Raw genomic sequence first — 18965 nt, 5'->3', positions numbered from 1 at the left:
AGTTAAATAACAATAAAAAGTATTTATTTTGCTTAAAGTTCTATGACTTGACTTAAAAAAAAAATGTATAAATTGAAAATGAATGAAAATAAGTAATTTTTTGTTCAATATAATGGTTTAGAAAAATTCTTTTTCTTTCATATCATTGGTTTCACATAATACATCTCAGCGTGGGCTATTATATGGTGATGACTTCACATAATACTCAACTGCAATTAAATCTAATATCTATTACCAATCTAATATATGTTACCTTGATAGTAGATCTACAAATTGCATTCTCATATTCTTAAAGCTTGCCACATCATTATTATTATCTATATATAATATAAAAATGAAGTTTTTGACTTTTTGTGAGACTTACGTTAGAATTAAGATTAAAAAATAATTATATTTTTTTTTAATTAGACCTCACGTTAGAATTTTTTTAAAAAAGGAAAAAGAAAAAAAAAAGGACTCACTTTAGGTTTCAAAAAAGAAAAAAAAAAGACTCATGTACAAAAAAAAAGACTTTAGGATTAAGGAAAAAAGAGAGAGAGACTCCTATTAGGACTCTCTCTTCCCTCCTCAAATTTTCTGCAATTTGGTACTATAAAATCAAAAGAATTAAATCAAATTAAAAAATATAAATAAAAAATGCTGATGCGGAAAAATTGTAGAGAGGTTAACCAAAAGTCAAAGGCTTCGGTTTTATATATATAATACTAACCCGTGTGATGCACGGTATAATTTAATAAAAAATATATATATATATATATATATATATATATTTTTCTTGAAGAGATAGTGACTTAAAAATGAATGATAATAAGTAATTCAATTTATATATAAAAGTTCATAAGAAATATATATATATATATATATACAAACTTCACCTCACAATGCCAGTTGAGAATACACTTTGATCATCAAATATAATTATATAAGAATTGCATTTAGTGAGAGATTATGATGACTACACTAAGGACAACATTTTTATAAAGGAATTTATATGCTTGGAAGAGCATAATATTTACTTCAATGATGCAATCATTCTTTTGAAAATATGTAAGAGGCTCACCAAAATAGAAAGTGGCACACAAAAATAAACAACAATTTCATATCAAAAGATGCAATATAAGCACACAACAATAACTGCAAGAAATTGATCATGTAAGAATACATATATTTCACTGGACTTCCACTTAAAGTTGAACTTACCACAAATCCTAGTATCAAGATTTTTAGATTCTTGTAAAGTAAGACCAATATCAATTAACCAAAAAAATATTGTAGGGAATCAAATCATAAATTTAAGAGACATAAGTTATCCTACAATTGTATTATGACTATTTGATAATTTAGTAAGAGCTAAAACAATAATATAGAAAAATTAAATAACCACAATTTTCATCAATCAAATATTGTCAAAAGCATAAATGGATAGCAAACCAAATCTAGGTCCACCACTTCATAAAATGGGAACTAATACACACCAGCTTTTCCAACTTCAACACAAAACTATCAAAAGCATAGATTATTTTGTATGAGCAATACACACATAAGTAGTAGTTATTATTCTATTATATAAATGCTACAAACTAACTAAATAAATTATGAGATATGTAAAAGCATACCAAAATTTTTTGTTTAGTAGGTTGCTTTATCTCTTGAGATAATAGAATATACTAATAATATATTATATAATATAAACACCACTAGACAAGAACGACAACTGCACAATTGCCTTGATTTTTTTTTTTTTTTTTTTTTTTGAGGGAGAACAATGGCTGAACTTATGCTTCAGATATTACTCACACTTCATAAATTAAGATTTGAAAACTTCCAACAATATCCAAAAAATATAATAATAATAGTTCTTCATATATTAATTCTTTCATATAATACCTTTATAACCCCTACACAATCAGTGTTCTTCATAAGGATGAGCCCTCCAAAAAAAAAAGAAGCTTACCTCGAGGAACACTACTAAAATCATTACATTGGAAAGCAAAGGTCGGCAACGGTGGAGAAAATCACGCATTGAAAATCAAAAATTTATTGAATCAAGACTGTGATATTATTGAATCAAAACTTTGTCACATATTACAAAAAGAGATATGTCCTCAGGATTAATACCATTGCGTCTTACTATCAAAAAAAATAAAATAAAATACCATTGCGTCTGACACTAGAAAAAGAGATAAAATTAATATCTTTAATTTACTTCTACCTTAGAGTCTTTAATCACATGAACACAACCCGCCAAGCAGCAACCTTCAAAGTTAAGGAAATTGATAACAATTGCAAAATCTCCTTCAACCTCAGTCACATTGGTGTATCTTTAATTTACTTCTACCTTAGAGTCTTTAATCACATGAACACAACCCGCCAGACAGCAACCTTCAGAGTTAAGGAAATTGATAACAATCGCAAAATCTCCTTCAACCTCAGTCACATTGGTGTCAATCTTCAGAGCAAAGACAATGGCTCCCTTCAGAGTTTTGAGTTTAGGGTTATAAAATAGAGTTGGGGGTTTCACCGTTTTAGTATGAATTATTTTTTTTATTTAAATAATAAATATATAAGGTATAAAATCTAAAATAAAAAGAAAAAGAAAATAATGGTGACGTGGAAAATTGTGGGAGCTTTAGAGGTTTCGATTTTATATATATATATATAGATTACATGTATTTCCACACACTTTTCACTTTGCGTATTTCTACATGTTTTCAAACACATGTTTTTAGTTTTTAAGTACATGTACTAAACACCCCCTTATTAATACTGTTTTGAGTATATTTATCGATTCCAAAACTCAATAACAATTATTAATGGCCATAAAAATTCTCAAAAATGGTGTAGTATTTTATGTTTTTTATTTTTATTTTTAGAAGATATTAGGTTTTTATTTTGAATTCAAATACTTGGTTCTTTTAAATTTAATTATTTTCGGTTAAAAAATAGAGTAATATTATTTGTATTTTTTTTGGGCATGACAACTAATTGTTTTAATTCAATTGGAAAATTTATTATACTATACCTAAGGTACTCTATCTAGGTTTTATCCTTTTACAATGCCTCATAAGATAAGTTGTTAATGATAAATACTGTAATAAAGTATTTAGTAGTAGAAAAAGAACCAATTAAAATCTTCCAACTCATATTTTATGAAAATTGTTTTGTTGTTTCTCAACCAAAAAAAAAAAAAAAAATTTATTTGTAGCATTACTATTTTGAGTGATGCTAGGAAAAGTGGAAAACTACAAATTTTACTACATGGATCTTACTCTTACAAACTAATATATCATTAATTACAAAACATAATTCAAACACTTGTTGTTATCTTGTTGAAATTACATCAATCATAACCTTTATTACATCATTTTGGTGACAAGAAAATCTATCAAGCCTAGATCTTGAAACATCCTCTCTAGAGTTATACAAAGTCAAAGTAACTCCTTTCAATGGTAAATCTATCAATCTAAGATATCTATATACCTATAATAATAGGTAAAGCTGTGAAAAACTCAAATTAAAATTCTAAATTAAAGTTTCAATTTTACGCCATGTGTCCTAAATTATTTAAGATAAATTATTTATTCTTAAAAAGTTTTATTTCTTAATTTTATATTAAAATGTGAGACCACATCATAAATATTCATCCAAGTGAGTTATTAAGTACAAAAATCAAAGAGTCTAGAATAAATTGATCGTAAAAAAAAAAAAAAGTGCTTTACAATAATTAAAAAAAATAACATGGATAATTTACATTTTATACTTGATAATATCATTACAAATTTTTTTTTAAGAGTTAACAAAATATAAAAATGACTATCAATAGTATTTAAATTATATATATAGGAATTATATTATGCATCTTAATGTATATCTTTAAGTGTATCCATGCATATACTTGGGGTTACAAGCTAGTATGAAATAAAATATGAGAACTAATGTATAATAAAAGTAAAATACTTTGTACCAAGGCACTCTAATGGAAACCTTTCCACATTGAAATCACCTCCCACACACCAAGACATATTCCAACAACTTCTTAGCCAAGTTAACTCCTCCCATAACTTAGATTGAAGCTGATCAAAAAAAAAAAAAAAAACTCCTCCCATAACCAATTTTTAATTTTTATATAATTATGCGGTTCAACTAGTAACCCATTGGTTAAACTAGTGACTCATTGGTTAAATTAGTGGCCTAATAACCCAACTCGTAAATTGGGCTATTAATTGAACCAAGGCATTTTGACGGAAACCTTAGCCTATTGAAATCAGCCCCCTACCCCCCGGGCTATCGTCCCCGCCACTGCTACTGCACACCAAGGCACATTCCAACAACTTCTTGGCTTAGTTAAATCCTCCCACAAAAACTTCTATCTCCATCAAAATTAGGCTCATACACCTCAATTAATGCCCATTCAAAGTGTTCTCCCACATTTTTTTTTTTAAATTTACACGAGACAGAAAAAGTTTTATTGCTTCCTCCACTTTATCTATTGTCCATCTATGATCTATCTTACATCACTAAACCCCCCACCCACCCCCCCCCCTAAATCTAGGTACTGGCATTCCTACAAATTCTGCATCACTCCTCCTGTTATTGAATAAATTTTTGTTCCATCATTCCATGTAAGCAAAGAATATTGAACTTCCAATTCCTAATCTAGAGCGTTTTGTCATTATCATGCTGCCCCATAACATTCCATGAAATATATATAAATTCAAAACTGAGAGAAAATTCAATTAAAACTCAAATTGGAGTTTAATTTTATGTCATGTATCTCATTGAATTTTCTTAATTTTGGCACAACTATTTACCACATTACAAAAATCGAGGAGTTTAATTTAATTTTCTTAAATTTGTGTGCTTAATGAGTTATTAGGTAATAAAAGTAAAACCATAGAATCAAAATTAATAAACTTTAAAAAAAATTACCATCATTGATTTATTTTTCTTATATTATTATTATTGTTGTTGTAAGGATACGATTTGAGTCCTAGGCCCAAAAATGCAAAGGATTTAAGCCCAAAGAGCTCCATACAATGAATTTGTAGAGAGTGGGTTGGAAAATTAGGCTTTAATGAGTTAGGTAATGATTATAGTGGGTTCAAATGACACTAAAATAAAAATAGACTAGTTGTATCTAATGAAAATTGTCATCGGCACAGTTCGAAGAGATCAGTTCTTGTATATAATTCTTGAAATTTGTTATAAGTACAGTTCTTATTGCTATAGTAATTCTCTCCTAATTCTCAGATCCCTTTCCTTCAAGGTCTTCTTTTTATTTTATACTACCTTCCTTCTTTCATCCCTACCCTTCACGTGTAGGGTAGATTACTGGTGTTAATCCTTATTCCATCAGCACCTTCCTGAAGTCCTTGGTAGTAGCTGTAAAGCTAAAAATTACTGTTCAGGTATCACCTCCACATAAATGCAGCCAGTTGGTTAGGTGCAGAGCATTCAATGCGATAATAGCAACTTTCTCTTTAGATATTTTAGGACTTCCCTCTATCCTGTGCTTCTGTGATGCTTATCTGTATCAATAGAATTGTTGATATTCCATTTTACAACCCGCATTTAACCTCACATGGAGGATAAAAAAGTAATTTCACCTTAAAATATGCATCTTGATTCTAGTCACTAGATCCTTAATCTTATTTCACAAAAATGATCTTGATGTTGTAACGATCAAATCAACTGGTCATAACCCTAATCGAACCATCAGATTGAAAGTTATCATCAAATCAAGTTTTAATGGCCAAGATGCACTATCACAAATTAAGTCCGACTATATGTGACTATGAACAATTGATTCCAATTGGTTATAATTATAATCAATTTGGGATTAATGATGTGTCATAATTTGATTGGTTAGGACTACATTTTATGGTAAGGTTGCATACACCTAATTAATTATATAGTTAAACATTAATTATTTAATGAGTAATTTGTGCAATTATCTTTTAATTAGGGTAAATTTGAAACCTATTAATGTTAATTGTGTTGAAATTGTTTTCTAACAAATGACCTCTGCTCACCATTTCGTTGATATCTCTCAGAATATTTTGAATTTGTGAATGAGGTTAATTTTCCCAGAAACTATACATCCGGGGCTTCAATTTGAGCACGAGAATAAGACAATTCCAATCAGAATTGAGTAAGATATTATTTTTTGAAATTGGCTCTACAGACTGTTACAGTAACTACGAGAAAACCGAATTTTGCTTGCTCCTCACTCCCACCAATCTCTACATTTAATGTATGAGATTTTCTCAAAGGCTAAAATGAGGTCCAGGTTCATGATTCTTTATCAACCTTTATTAAATGGTCTTTCATTCATATTTTCTCAACTACTACTATATAAACCCCCCCTCCTCCATTCCAAGACACACAAAAACCTCCTCTCTTCCCCTTCCTTAAGTTCTAGTGAAATTGAGTAGTCTTGTCATATCTTGGTCTTCTTGAAATTCAAGGTATTGAGTGAGACTCACTCTTCCTCTCCTAACTCTTCTTTTCCTCCACCCTTAGGATCTCTATCAAGAGTCTCATCTTCCACCATATGGATCTTGCATGAAGATATAATTCATTTCCCTAACTTGTTTTTTGTGTTTCCATGATGAGAATTTAGGATTAAAGCATGATAGTAACTATTTAAGTTCTCTTGAGTATGTTTGAATGTTCTTAAATGTTCTTATGTGTTTTTCACATGTTCTTGGTTGTTCATCACATGTTCATGCATAACACTAGTTTTAATCTTAAATACACATAAAAATATGAAAAACATGTTTGCTTTATAATTCTTTCAAACCATTGAATCTAGGATATCACAATCCACACACATTCACTAAAATTTATTTTTCAATCCAAATGAAATATTTAATAAATTGAATTAGGGTTTATTACATGCACACACTTTAAATTCAACATGCAAATTGATTGATAACATATTGGATGATGTGATATGAATGTTGAGCACCATAGTCTAGAAGACCGATTTCACTGGGCAAGATGGGTGCCTAACACCTTCCTACCTTGTAACATAACCTCCGAACTTAGATCAAGGGTTGATAGACCAATGTTTATCCTTATAATTTTCAATTTCTAAATTGTAACTAGAAAACAAAGTTATGTACTTTATCTTAGATTGTATTTAGGACCAAAGCCATGTAATTTTCCTATGATCAATGAAAATTCAATTGAAAATTAATAAAATGAGGAATTTTTCAATTTTGGTTTTCTTATTTATCCCAATAATTAAATAAGTGGCGACTCCATTGTAAAACTCTTAATTTAAAGGGGAAAATATAACTAGTCGAACCTCCATTTTGAGAGACAATAACACGACTCCACCTATTCACATAGGTTTGGCCCAACATCATAAAAAACGAGCCGGCGGTGCGGTCTCTCACAAGAATCTCCTGGAACATTGCCTTGGGTAGTAGACCACCCTTTCAGACCACGGCTTTGATCAGCTGAGGAGGCATTCGTCTTTGGACCACCCTTACGGATCCTTATGATCAAAACTAACCTCTTCACTTACTAACACGGACTTCCTTAATAATATTCACCTCTCCTCGGACTACTTTATGTCCTCGAATTAGGTCCCCGACCCAATATATACATAGATATATATTGTTGGGCCTAACACCCCTACAATAGTCTCTTAAAATTCTCCTCTTTGGCTCCTCAGGAAGAAAGGAGGATTTCGATGTCACTACAATGACCTCATACCTTGTCACACCTCATCCTTGTCCGTGCAGGTATCTTTTTAACTGCCCAACGCACGATCCTGACGCTTCAGCATCCGAGACGCGCCTTCATTAAATTCTTGTAACTCCATGTTCCCCATGTTCTACGGTGCGATGCGGATCCAATGGCTGAGGATTTTGTTGGAACTTGGGCCGGAATTTTCCCGCTTGTCACTCTCTCTTTGATATAAATACTACCCCAAACACTTCATTCACCTTACTTTAGCACTCACACATTAAACTTGCGCACTTATTCAATCTACTCGTGCCTTCACAAATTTCAAGAGCCTATCCAAGGATACCTTTCTTCTTTGCATAAGTCTTTACAAACCTTTCCATTTATTTTTCCATCTACTTTTCTTTTCTCTGTGTCTATTCCTCCTCGGCCTTCTTAATTTCTCCTTTACTATCTTAGCACCTCCAACCCTTCTCTAAATAAGGGTAGATTTGCTTACCTGGTAGGCTCTGCAAAGAATATAAATAACTTTAGAGCTCAGTATAGGATTCCCCCAGGAGTGTCAATTAGGTATTGTAAGGAAGGGGAATGGCACGAGAAAAGGTAAGAGGGAGAGGTGGTAATCCCGATGATTGCCTTTATAGAGGAAGGAATAAGAATCCCTATGGGCATCGTCACCAGAGATTACCTTAAGGCTCACAGATTAGCTCCCACCCAATGTGCCCCAAACATGTTTAGGATTTTAGGGAGTATAAACGCCCTTAATGAGAAAATGGGTTTAGGACTTACCCACCATGATGTTAACTGGATTTACAACCTCCACCACCTAAAAGGGTAGGGGTATTACCTAAAGTCTAGGTATCCTGAGATTAGGCTCATCCAATGTCTTATTACCTAAAGTCTAGGCACCCTGAGATTAGGCTCATCCAATGTCTTCCTGATTCCCATAAAGGCCTAAATAAAGACTTCTTGATCGTTTCAAGGGAGTGGCACGATGGCCTCCCCTCCCCAACAAGAGAGGGGACACCAGGTGGGGCTTTAGGTCTAGATTGATTATTTCAAAGTCATCCCCTTCCCCTTTTCTTTTGTTTGTATTTGTATATGAGTTTTCCTTTGACTTGCTCTGTTTTTTGTTAACGATGTTTTTTGTTTTTCCTAATGATTTTGCAGATGAGAACGCTGCTATACCTAACTTCAGTCTTGTCAACTATTCGAGACTAGACAAGATACTGAAGGCTAAGGTGTTCATCCATAGTAACTGTCAGCTTAAAGCGGCACACCTAATCCTCAGCTACACCCCTATCTCTAAAAGCTTCCAGGCGTCGAAGTGTGTAATCAAAGAAAAAGATCTGCGCCTGCACCGGATAAGTGTTGCTGTCCCAGGTTTCCTCACTGTTGACCCCATTCTAGAAGGCATCCCAAAGATAGCTTTGACATCCCAACGTGTTATCAAGAAGGAGGCAACCTCATCCTAGTCTTCAACTAAGGAAGAAGAAGGGATCGTGGAAGTTTATAACTCTAAAGACGACTTTGAAGTCTTTAACCAACCTTTATCTCCTGAAACCCCATCTGGTGACCTCGGCCACCCTCCTCTCGCGCAAGCAAGCTAGGCCCAAGGAGACTCCCCTCTACCAGAAGACATGGGAATACAACGCAAGCCTAGGGCAGGTCTTCTAGCAGTTATGGAGTCTCAAGCTGGGGATAAAGTGCCCGAGAAGGCCATTCAAGCTAAGTTTCCCCCTCCTTTGCCCACTTAACCTCTCTAGGCTGATCTTGCTGATCATAAAAGGAAGAGGGATAAAAAAAAGCCAAGATGCGGCAAAAGGAGAGAAAGGCCCCTTGGCCAAGGAGACTAAGCCTTAGAAGGAAGCCAAGCAGGCCAAGGTGACACAGACCTTAGCGGGTGGGAGAGGTAATTCCCAAGTTGGGACCCCTGCCTAGACCTCCACCATAGTCTTGGATGGGGCGCCCTTACCTATCGATACTTCCATAAGAAGCTTCCAGCAAGGGAAATCCAGCTATGTGGCCGATGCTGTAGAGCAGGCTTTACTCCTACCTGAAGACATGGTCGAGTGGCGGTCAATGAGGAAGCATGAAGTCTTCCTCAATTTAAAGAGAGACCTCACTCTAGTAAGTCCACCTACTACCTTCTCTTTCCCATTATCCTAGCAACAATCTCTTTTATACTTGTACTTACACTTTACTGATTTTTTTTTTTTTTTTTTTAAAGGCTATCCAGGCTGCTTACAGAGCTGAGAAGATAGTAAACTCCTCTCACAGGATGATGAAGGACGAAGAAGCAAGACGCATAGCTGCCGTGGAGTCCCTAAGGGTGGCAGACAAAAAGTCCCAAAAGCTAACCACTAAGCTGACCGAGGTTGAAAGGGACAAAAGAAGTGCTAAGGCAGCCTTGGATGGGGCAGAGAAACAAGCGGAGGCTCAACGCAAACAACTTCGGCAAACCGAGGCCGATCTTGCCGCCACTAGAGATCAAGTAAATATTCTGTCAAAGAAACTGGAAGAGGTTGAGGAGGCTAAGGACCAAGCGGAGCAAAATGGATATGAAGTAGAAGTGGCAGAGACTGAAGAAGCCCTTAAGGCTGAGGTCTCAGAGGTATGTTAGTACTACTGCCTCCAAGTGTGGAATGAGACCCTCAACCAAGCTGGGGTTGAGGCCTCATCTGTCCTTAGGAAAGCGGAAAGTATGTACTACCCTCCAGCCATTTAAGCTTCAAGCTCCTCAGGCCCCAAGGCTGACGCTACCTCCAAGGAGGCAAATGCCGGGAAGGAGAGCCCAGCCAAAGCTCCCCCTTCAGTCCAAAGCTCATCCAAGGAGGCAGAGGTGCTTGAGGGTGCTGAGAAGCCAATCGAGGTGACCAAGGAAGTGGCCCATGATGCTATCTTACCCCCAACTGATCCTAAGGACCCATCAAAGGAAAATGAGACCCCTCAAAATATGGAGATTATTCTAGCAACTCTCCCAATACCTACCAAGGAGGACCTCAAGGGTAAGGGTCTAGCATCCTCCACGGCAACTATCACTCAGCCTGGCAAGACCCCACAAGACAAGCTTGTGATAAAAATGAAACCCTGAGTTGTCTTGTCTTCTTTGCTTCCCTTTCATATTATATATATATATATATATATATATATATTTAAAAAAAAAGAAACTATTGTTTCTATTTCCGAGACTTGTAATCAGTTTCCCTTTTGTGATAAGTTTAAGGATAGTTATAAATTTTTGTTTCATACTTGTGTTATTTATATGGATCTTATAGCATATCTTCCATTTCATTTAACTCTTAACTAACATGGAAATGAGATACAACTCCATTTAGTTATTTGCATAAGTGATAGCACAGTTATTGCACCCCACATGATTAGCAACAGAACAAATTAAACCTGCTAAGTCTATAATCCCAACAAAGTGTAACCTTAATCTCAAAAATGTACATAATTGCAGAGCATCTATTCATATCAGGCTTCACCTAGTTTTCCATTTATCAGTAAGTCTAAGGAACTGGGGATGATAATCAATTTACAAACAAAATCATGGACATACTTTCAAATGGTTTAAGTGATGCTCATGAGTGTTCATTTGATCATGTTATTATAACAAAGATTTTTGCCACTTAGCATGGCCGGTTCTACTTGATACTTAGATAAATAACAAAAAGTATGAACTTGTCCAATGTATGTGGTCCGAGGAACCAAGCATAACTACGGTTTTATTTAATACTTAGACAAATAACTTAAGATATCAACTTACCCAAGGTATGTGGTCCGAGGAGCCAGACATAACTAAGATTTTGTTTGATACTTAGCAAAATAACTTAAATTATCAATTTACCTAAGGTATGTGGTCCAAGGAGCTAGGCATGACCAAGGTTATGTTTGATACTTAACAAATGTAAATGGAAGTATTAATTTACCTAGAGCATGTAGTCCGATGAGCCAAATATAACTAAGGTTCTGTTTAACACTTAGAAAAATAGCTTAAAATATCAATTTACCCAAGGTATGTGGTCCGAGGAGTCAGGCATGAAGAAAGTTCTGTTTGATACTTAGGAAAATAATAGGAAGTGTTAATTTACCCAAAGCATGTGGTCCAAGGATCCAGGCATAGTTATGACTCTGTTTAACACTTAGATAAATGTCAGGAAGTATTAATTTACTCAAAACATTTTGGTCCGAGGAGCCAGGCATAGCTAAGGTTCTGTTTAACACTTAGAAAAATAGCTTAAAATATCAATTTACCCAAGGTATATGGTCCGAGGAGCCAGACATGATCAAGGTTCTGTTTAATACTTAACAAAATAACTTAAAATATTAATTTACCTAAGGTATGTGGTCCAAAAAGCCAAGCATGACTAAGGTTTTGTTTGATACTTAGCAGATGTAAATGGAAGTATTAATTTACCCAAAGCATGTGGTCTGAGGAGCCAAACATAACTAAGGTTCTATTTAAAACTTAGAAAAATAGCTTAAAATATCAATTTACCCAAGGTATGTGGTCCGAGGAGTTAGGCATGACCAAAATTTTGTTTGATACTTAGGAAAATAATAGGAAGTATTAATTTACCCAAAGCATGTGGTCTGAGGATTCAAGCATAGCTAAGGTTATGTTTAACACTTAGATAGATGTCAGGAAGTATTAATTTACTCAAAGCATGTGGTCTAAGGAGCCAGTCATAGCTAATGTTCTGTTTAACTCTTAGAAAAATGGCTTAAAATATCAATTTACCCAAGGTATGTGGTCCGAAGAGTCAGGCATGACCAAAGTTCTGTTTGATACTTAGGAAAATAATAGGAAGTACTAATTTATCCAAAGCATGTGGTCTGAGGATCTAGACATAGCTTATGTTCTGTTTAACACTTAGACAGATGTTAGGAAGTATTAATTTACCCAAAACATGTGGTCCGAAAAGCCAGGCATAACTAAGGTTCTGTTTAACACTTAGAAAAATAGCTTAAAATATCAATTTACCCAAGGTATGTGATCCGAGGAGTCAGGCATAACTAAGGTTATGTTTGATACTTAGGAAAATAATAAGAAGTATTAATTTACCTAAAGCATGTGGTCCGAGGATCTAGGCATAGCTATGGTTCTATTTAACACTTAAATAGATGTTAAGAAGTATTAACTTACTCAAAACATGTGGTCTGAGAAGTCAGGTATAGTTAAGATTCTATTTAACACTTAGAAAAATAACTTAAAATATCAATTTATCCAAGGTATGTGGTCCGAAGAGTCAGACATGATCAAGGTTCTATTTGATACTTTGTAAAATAATTTATAATATCAATTTACTTAAGGTATGCGGTCCGAGGAGCCAAGCATGACTAAAGTTCTGTTTGATACTTAGTAGATGTAAATGGAAGTATTAATTTAGCATGTGGTCTAAAGAGACAAACATAACTAAGGTTCTATTTAACACTTAGATAAATAGCTTAAAATATCAATTTACCCAAGGAATATGGTCTGAGGAGCCAAGTATGACCAAGGTTCTGTTTAATACTTAGAAAAATAATAGGAAGTATTAATTTACCTAAATCATGTGGTCCAAGGATCCAAACATAGTTAAGGTTCTACTTAATACTTAGATAGATGTCAGGAAGTATTAATTTACCCAAAGCATGTGGTCCAAGAAGCCAGACATAGCTAATGTTCTGTTTAACACTTAGAAAAATAGTTTAAAATATCAATTTATCCAAGGTATGTGGTTCGAAGAGCCAGACATGATCAATGTTTTGTTTGATACTTAGGAAAATAATAGGAAGTATTAATTTACCCAAAACATATGGTCCGAGAATCCAGGTATAGCTAAGATTCTGTTTAACACTTAGATAGATGACAGGAAGTATTGATTTACCCAAAGCATGTGGTTTAATGAGCCAGGCATAACTAAGGTTCTGTTTAACACTTAAAAAAATAACTTAAAATATCAATTTACCCAAGGTTGTGGTCCGAGGAGCCAGACATGACTAAGATTCTGTTTGATACTTAAGAAAATAATAGGAAGTATTAATTTACCCAAAACATGTGGTCTGAGGAGCCAAACATAGCTAAGGTTCTGTTTAAAACTTAGATAGATAACTTAAAGTATCAATTTACCCAAGGTATGTGGTTCAAGGAGCCAGGCATGACCAAAGTTTTGTTTGATATTCAAACAAATAGTAGGACGCATGACGCATAATGTAATAAACCAAAATATGGTAAAAAAAGCTTTTATTAATAATAATACATTCTTAGGTTGTTTACATTCTAAGAGCGTGGTACCACATTTTTATCTAGATCTTCAAGATAATATGCACCTATTCTAGCCACTGATGTGATGCGATATGACCCTTCCTAGTTGGGCCCTAACTTTCCCCAAGCTGGGTTTTTGGCAGTACCCAAAACCTTTCTTAATACCAGGTCTCCAGGCACTAGTGGCCTTAACCTTACATTTGAGTCGTACCCCTGCTTAAGCTTGTATTGATAGTACGCTAACTGAACCATAGCATTTTCTCTTCGCTTTTCAACTAAATCTAAACTCTTCTATAATAGCCCATCATTGCTGCTCGGAGTAAAAAAGCTTGTTCTTAGCGTTGGAAATCCTGTCTCCAGAGGAATCACGCCTCGGCTCCATAAATCATTGAAAAGGGCGTCTCCATAGTGGACCTACGAGATGTAATCCAATATGTCCAAAAGACGTGTGGCAACTCTTCCACCCATTTTCTCTTTGCATCATCTAGCCTCTTTTTGAGTCCATTCACTATAACCTTATTAATAGCCTCGGCCTGTCCATTCCCCTGTGGATAAGCCGAGGTGGAGTACCTATTCATAATGCCCAAGTCATAGCAATACATTCTGAACGCTTTACTATCAAACTAAAGACCATTGTCCGAGATGAGCGTATGAGGGATTCTAAACCGAGTGACAATATTTTTCTAGACAAATCTCTTTGCATCCATGTCCTTCATATTTGCCAGTGGTTCAGCTTCAAACCACTTAGTGAAGTAATCTGTGCCGACTAGCAGCCATCTTTTATTCCTTCCTACCTTAAGGAAAGGTCCTACAATATCCAAACCCTATTGAGCAAAAGGCCAACGACTAGACAGAGGATTAAGGATACCTCTTGGTTGATGTATGTTTGGGGCAAATCTTTGGCATTGGTCGCATTTCTTCACATACTCTTGTACTTCCCTTTGTATATTCAATTACCAATATTCTTGAGTGAAGGCCCTGTGGGATAAGGATCTGCTCCCTGTGTGGCTTTCACAAATCCCTTCATGTAACTCTTCTAGGAGCAGTTCCAAAGATATTGCTGAGGTCGTTAACATGCAGACTCTAACTTACTCTTTACCACCATATCATCTATATAAACCTCAATGTTTTTTCCTAACTGTGGCTCAAATATCCTGGTCATCATCTTTTGATAGGTAGATCCCACATTCTTTAAACCAAAGGGCATCACTTTGTAGTAATAATTCCCAATAGGAGTAACAAAAAATATCTTCTCTTCATCATCCAAAGCCAAAGGTATCTAGTGGTACCCTTGACAGGCATCCAGAAAGCTCATCCAAGGATGGCCTATAGTGGCATCCACCAACTGATCTATTTGAGGCATAGAGAAAGGATCCTTGGGGTAAGCTTTATTCAGATTTGTGAAGTCTACACATACCCGCCACTTCCCATTCTTCTTTTTCACTACCACCGTATTGGCCAACCACTCAGGGTAGAAGACTTCCTTAATAGCCCCAGTATGTTTAAGCTTGTTCATTTCCTCCTTGATAGCATTAGAATGCTTTTTAGATAAGCGTCGAGGTGGTTTCTTCTTAGGGAGGACAACCAGGTTGACATTTAGATGATGGCAAATGAAGTCTGGATCCACTTCAGGATCTTCATAAGCATTCCATGCAAACACATCAATATTCCTCTTCAGAAACATGATCAGCTCCTTCTTCTCCCGAGGAGGCAGCTGAGCTCCAACCTGAAAAAACTTCTCTGGATCACCATCTATAACAATCTCTTCCAGCTTCTCACACCTTACCCCTTCCGACACCGTGTCTGTAGATAGGACTGGGATCCTTGACTGCTATAAGCCTTCCTCAGCGGAGGCCGAGGACTCAACCCTAGCCTGATGCATGATTGCAACCACCAAATACTGCTTAGCCATAGACTGGCTCAGCCATAGACTGGCTCCCAATCAGCTCTTCACCCTGGTCCTCGGATGGATACTTAACTTTTAAATGCAAGGTGGAAGAAATAGCTCCTAAGGCATGAAGCCAAGGCCTTACCACAATGGCGGTATAGGGGGAATAAGCGTCCACTACAATGAAGTTTACCTCCACCACTTTGGACCCTGCCTGTATTGGTAATTTAATTTGATCCTTTGGAATTACAACTTTCCCATCAAAACTCACCAAGGGTGAATCATAATGGGCCAAGTCCTCAGGTTTCAACCTCATCCCCTCGTATAGATCAGGATACATGATCTCTACATCGCTGTCTTGGTCTACCAACACCCTCTTCATATCATACCCTCCTATCTTGAGAGTGACCACTAAAGTATCATCGTGTGGTTGTATAGTTCCAACTTTGTCCTCATTCAAAAAACTCATCGCCAATCGGATCTCCACTCTAGCCCTTTTCAGCTTAGAATTAGAGTCCTCGACGGGTGGCCGAGCCACAGACATCACCCTTAAGGGATAAGAACTAGTCCTCCCAAGAGCAGCAAAAATGACATTAATTGTGCCCAAAGGGGGCCATGAGGAAGCATTCCCCTGAGCCCCTGACCTTGCTTGGTCTCCTTACCTATTGGGCCGATACAGAAACTGTTTTAACCTTCCATCTTTGACTAGTTGCTCTAGATGATATCACAAAGTTCTATAGTCCTCGATGGTATGTCCTTGTTCCTGATGGTACTGGCAATGAAAACTTTGGTTACACCTTATGGGGTCTTTTCCCATTTTGTTTGGCCATCTGAAGTAAGGCTCATTCTTGATTTTCTCCAAGACTTGATGTATTGGCTCTCGGAATACCGTTTTAACCACCTGAGGAGCCATAAACCCAAATTACCAAACAAAATCCCTTCGGGGTTTGTTATTATTGTATCTGTTCAACTTGAAATCCTTCCTGTCCTAAGGGATAACCTTAGTCTTTCCTTTCCCTTGCTACTGATCTTCCTCAACTCGCTTATATTCGTCAATACGATCCATAAGCCGACGCATATTCCTTACTGGCTTCTTGGTCAAGGACTTTCTCAAATCATGCTTGGCAGGCAAGCCGACCTTGAAAGTCCTTATAGCCACGTCATCAAAATTCCCGTCGATCTCATTGAACATCTCCCAATATCTATCTAAGTACGTTTTCAGGGTCTTTCCTTCTCCTATGGCCATAGACAGTAGAGAATCTAAGGGTCGAGAAACCCTACTGCATGTAATAAAGCGAGATCCAAATGCCTGAGTGAATTCCTTAAAGGAATCAATGGAACTTGCTCCTAAGCCATCACACCACCTCATGGCCATAAGCCTTAAACTGGAGGAAAACACCTTGCACATCAAGGCCTCATTCTTGGAGTGCACAGTCATTCTCTGGTTGAAGTGGCTTATGTGCTTCACAGAGTCTGTTCGACCATTGTACATGGTGAACGTGGGCTGAGTGAACCACCGAGGAAGTCTCCCTCCCTCAATCTTGCGCATGAAAGGTGATCTAGAAATTTGAGTTCATGTTTATGTTTGAGTTCAATTTTGCGCATGAAGTCTCCCTTCCTCAATTTGAGTTCAATTTTGCACATGAAAGGTGATCTAGAAATTCTGCTCATCGCATTATTTCCAAAGCCTTTGGAAGATGAGTTCATGTTTATGTGCTTATGGTGGTAGTCCTTATCATACAAGAAAGACTCACTAGGAGGAGTCCTTGATCTGGGTCTATAACTACCAGCCTTCTTATCGTTAGAAGAAAAGTCAGAATTGGAGAGAGTTTGCCTTCGTCGTTCATGGCATAACTTCCTCTTCAAATGATCAATCTCTAATTGCATGGCTCTGGTATTCTCCTCATAAGAAAGGTGGCTCTCGCTTCGAGACTGGCTCCTGCGAGTATGGGTGGTATGCACACTAACCTCCTTGTCCCTTCTTCGCTCAAGATTAACAAAATGATCTTGACGTTGGGACCCCATAGATTCCTCTAGATTCGGACTTGAACCTACCATAGTTAGACATCAAACTCACTAATACACAAGAAATTCCCACAGACGGCGCCAATTGTAAGGACACGATTTGAGTCCTAGGCCGAAAAATGCAAAGGATCTAGGCCTAAAGAACCCAATACAATGAATTTGTAGAGAGTGTGTTGGAAAATTAGGCTTTAATGAGTTAGGTAACGATTATAATGGGTTCAAATGACACTAAAATAAAAATAGACTGGTTGTATCTAATGAAAATTGTCATTGGCACAGTCTGAGGAGATCAGTTCTTGTATATAATTCTTGAAATTGGTTACAAGTACAGTTCTTATTGCTACAGTAATTCTCTCCTAATTCTCTGATCTCTTTCCTTCAGGGTATTCTTTCTGTTTTATACTACCTTTCTTCTTTCATCCTTACCCTCCACGTGTAGGGTAGATTGCTAGTGTTGATTCTTTCCTCATCAACACCTTCCTGAAATCCTTGGTAATAGCTGTAAGGTTGAAAATTACTATTCAGGTATCACCTCCACATAAATGTGGTCAGTTGGTTAGGTGCAGAGCATTTAATGCGGTGGTTGCAACTTTCTTTTTAGATATTTTAGGATTTCCCTCTATCCTGTGCTTCTGTGATGTTTATCCGTATCAATAGAATCTCCCGGAACGTTGCCCTGGGTGGTAGACCACCCTTTCGGACTTCGGCTTTAATCAGCCGATGAGACATTCATCTTCGGACCACCCTCATGGACCCTTATGATCAAAACTAACCTCTTCACTTACTAACACGGACTCCCCTAATAATGTTCACCCCTCCTCGGACTACTTTATGTCGTCAAATTGGGCCCCCGACCTAATATATACATAGATATATATTGCTGGGCCTAACACCCCTACAATTATTATTATTATTATTACAAATAGTGGTTGGACAAATTAAATTTAAGAATTTTATGGATAATAATTTAAATATATTTTTTATTTGTTTCAAATAAATTTAAATTTATTTTATCAATAGTTATTTTATATTTCCAAATGTACAAACATTATAAATATTATATCTATACTATATTTTAGAGGATTCCTCTCTTTCAACTGGACT

At 36.1% G+C, this 18965-nt stretch overlaps 1 protein-coding gene across 1 annotated transcript; it reads right to left on the bottom strand.

The window, feature by feature from the left end:
* Nucleotides 1–14313: 14313 nt before the first annotated feature.
* Nucleotides 14314–16380, bottom strand: LOC115951559. Its single transcript, XM_031068739.1, has 3 exons — nucleotides 15858–16380; nucleotides 15238–15751; nucleotides 14314–14518 (listed from the first exon to the last, which is right to left on the bottom strand). The coding sequence occupies exons 1-3, from the start codon at nucleotides 16378–16380 to the stop codon at nucleotides 14314–14316; spliced, it is 1242 nt and encodes a 413-aa protein (XP_030924599.1).
* Nucleotides 16381–18965: the final 2585 nt, after the last annotated feature.

This window comes from Quercus lobata, chromosome 7 (genome assembly GCF_001633185.2).
Source record: "Quercus lobata isolate SW786 chromosome 7, ValleyOak3.0 Primary Assembly, whole genome shotgun sequence".
Taxonomy (NCBI): Eukaryota; Viridiplantae; Streptophyta; class Magnoliopsida; order Fagales; family Fagaceae; genus Quercus; species Quercus lobata.
Note: the sequence above shows the minus strand (reverse complement) of the source record. Positions and strands in the feature narration are given on the sequence as shown.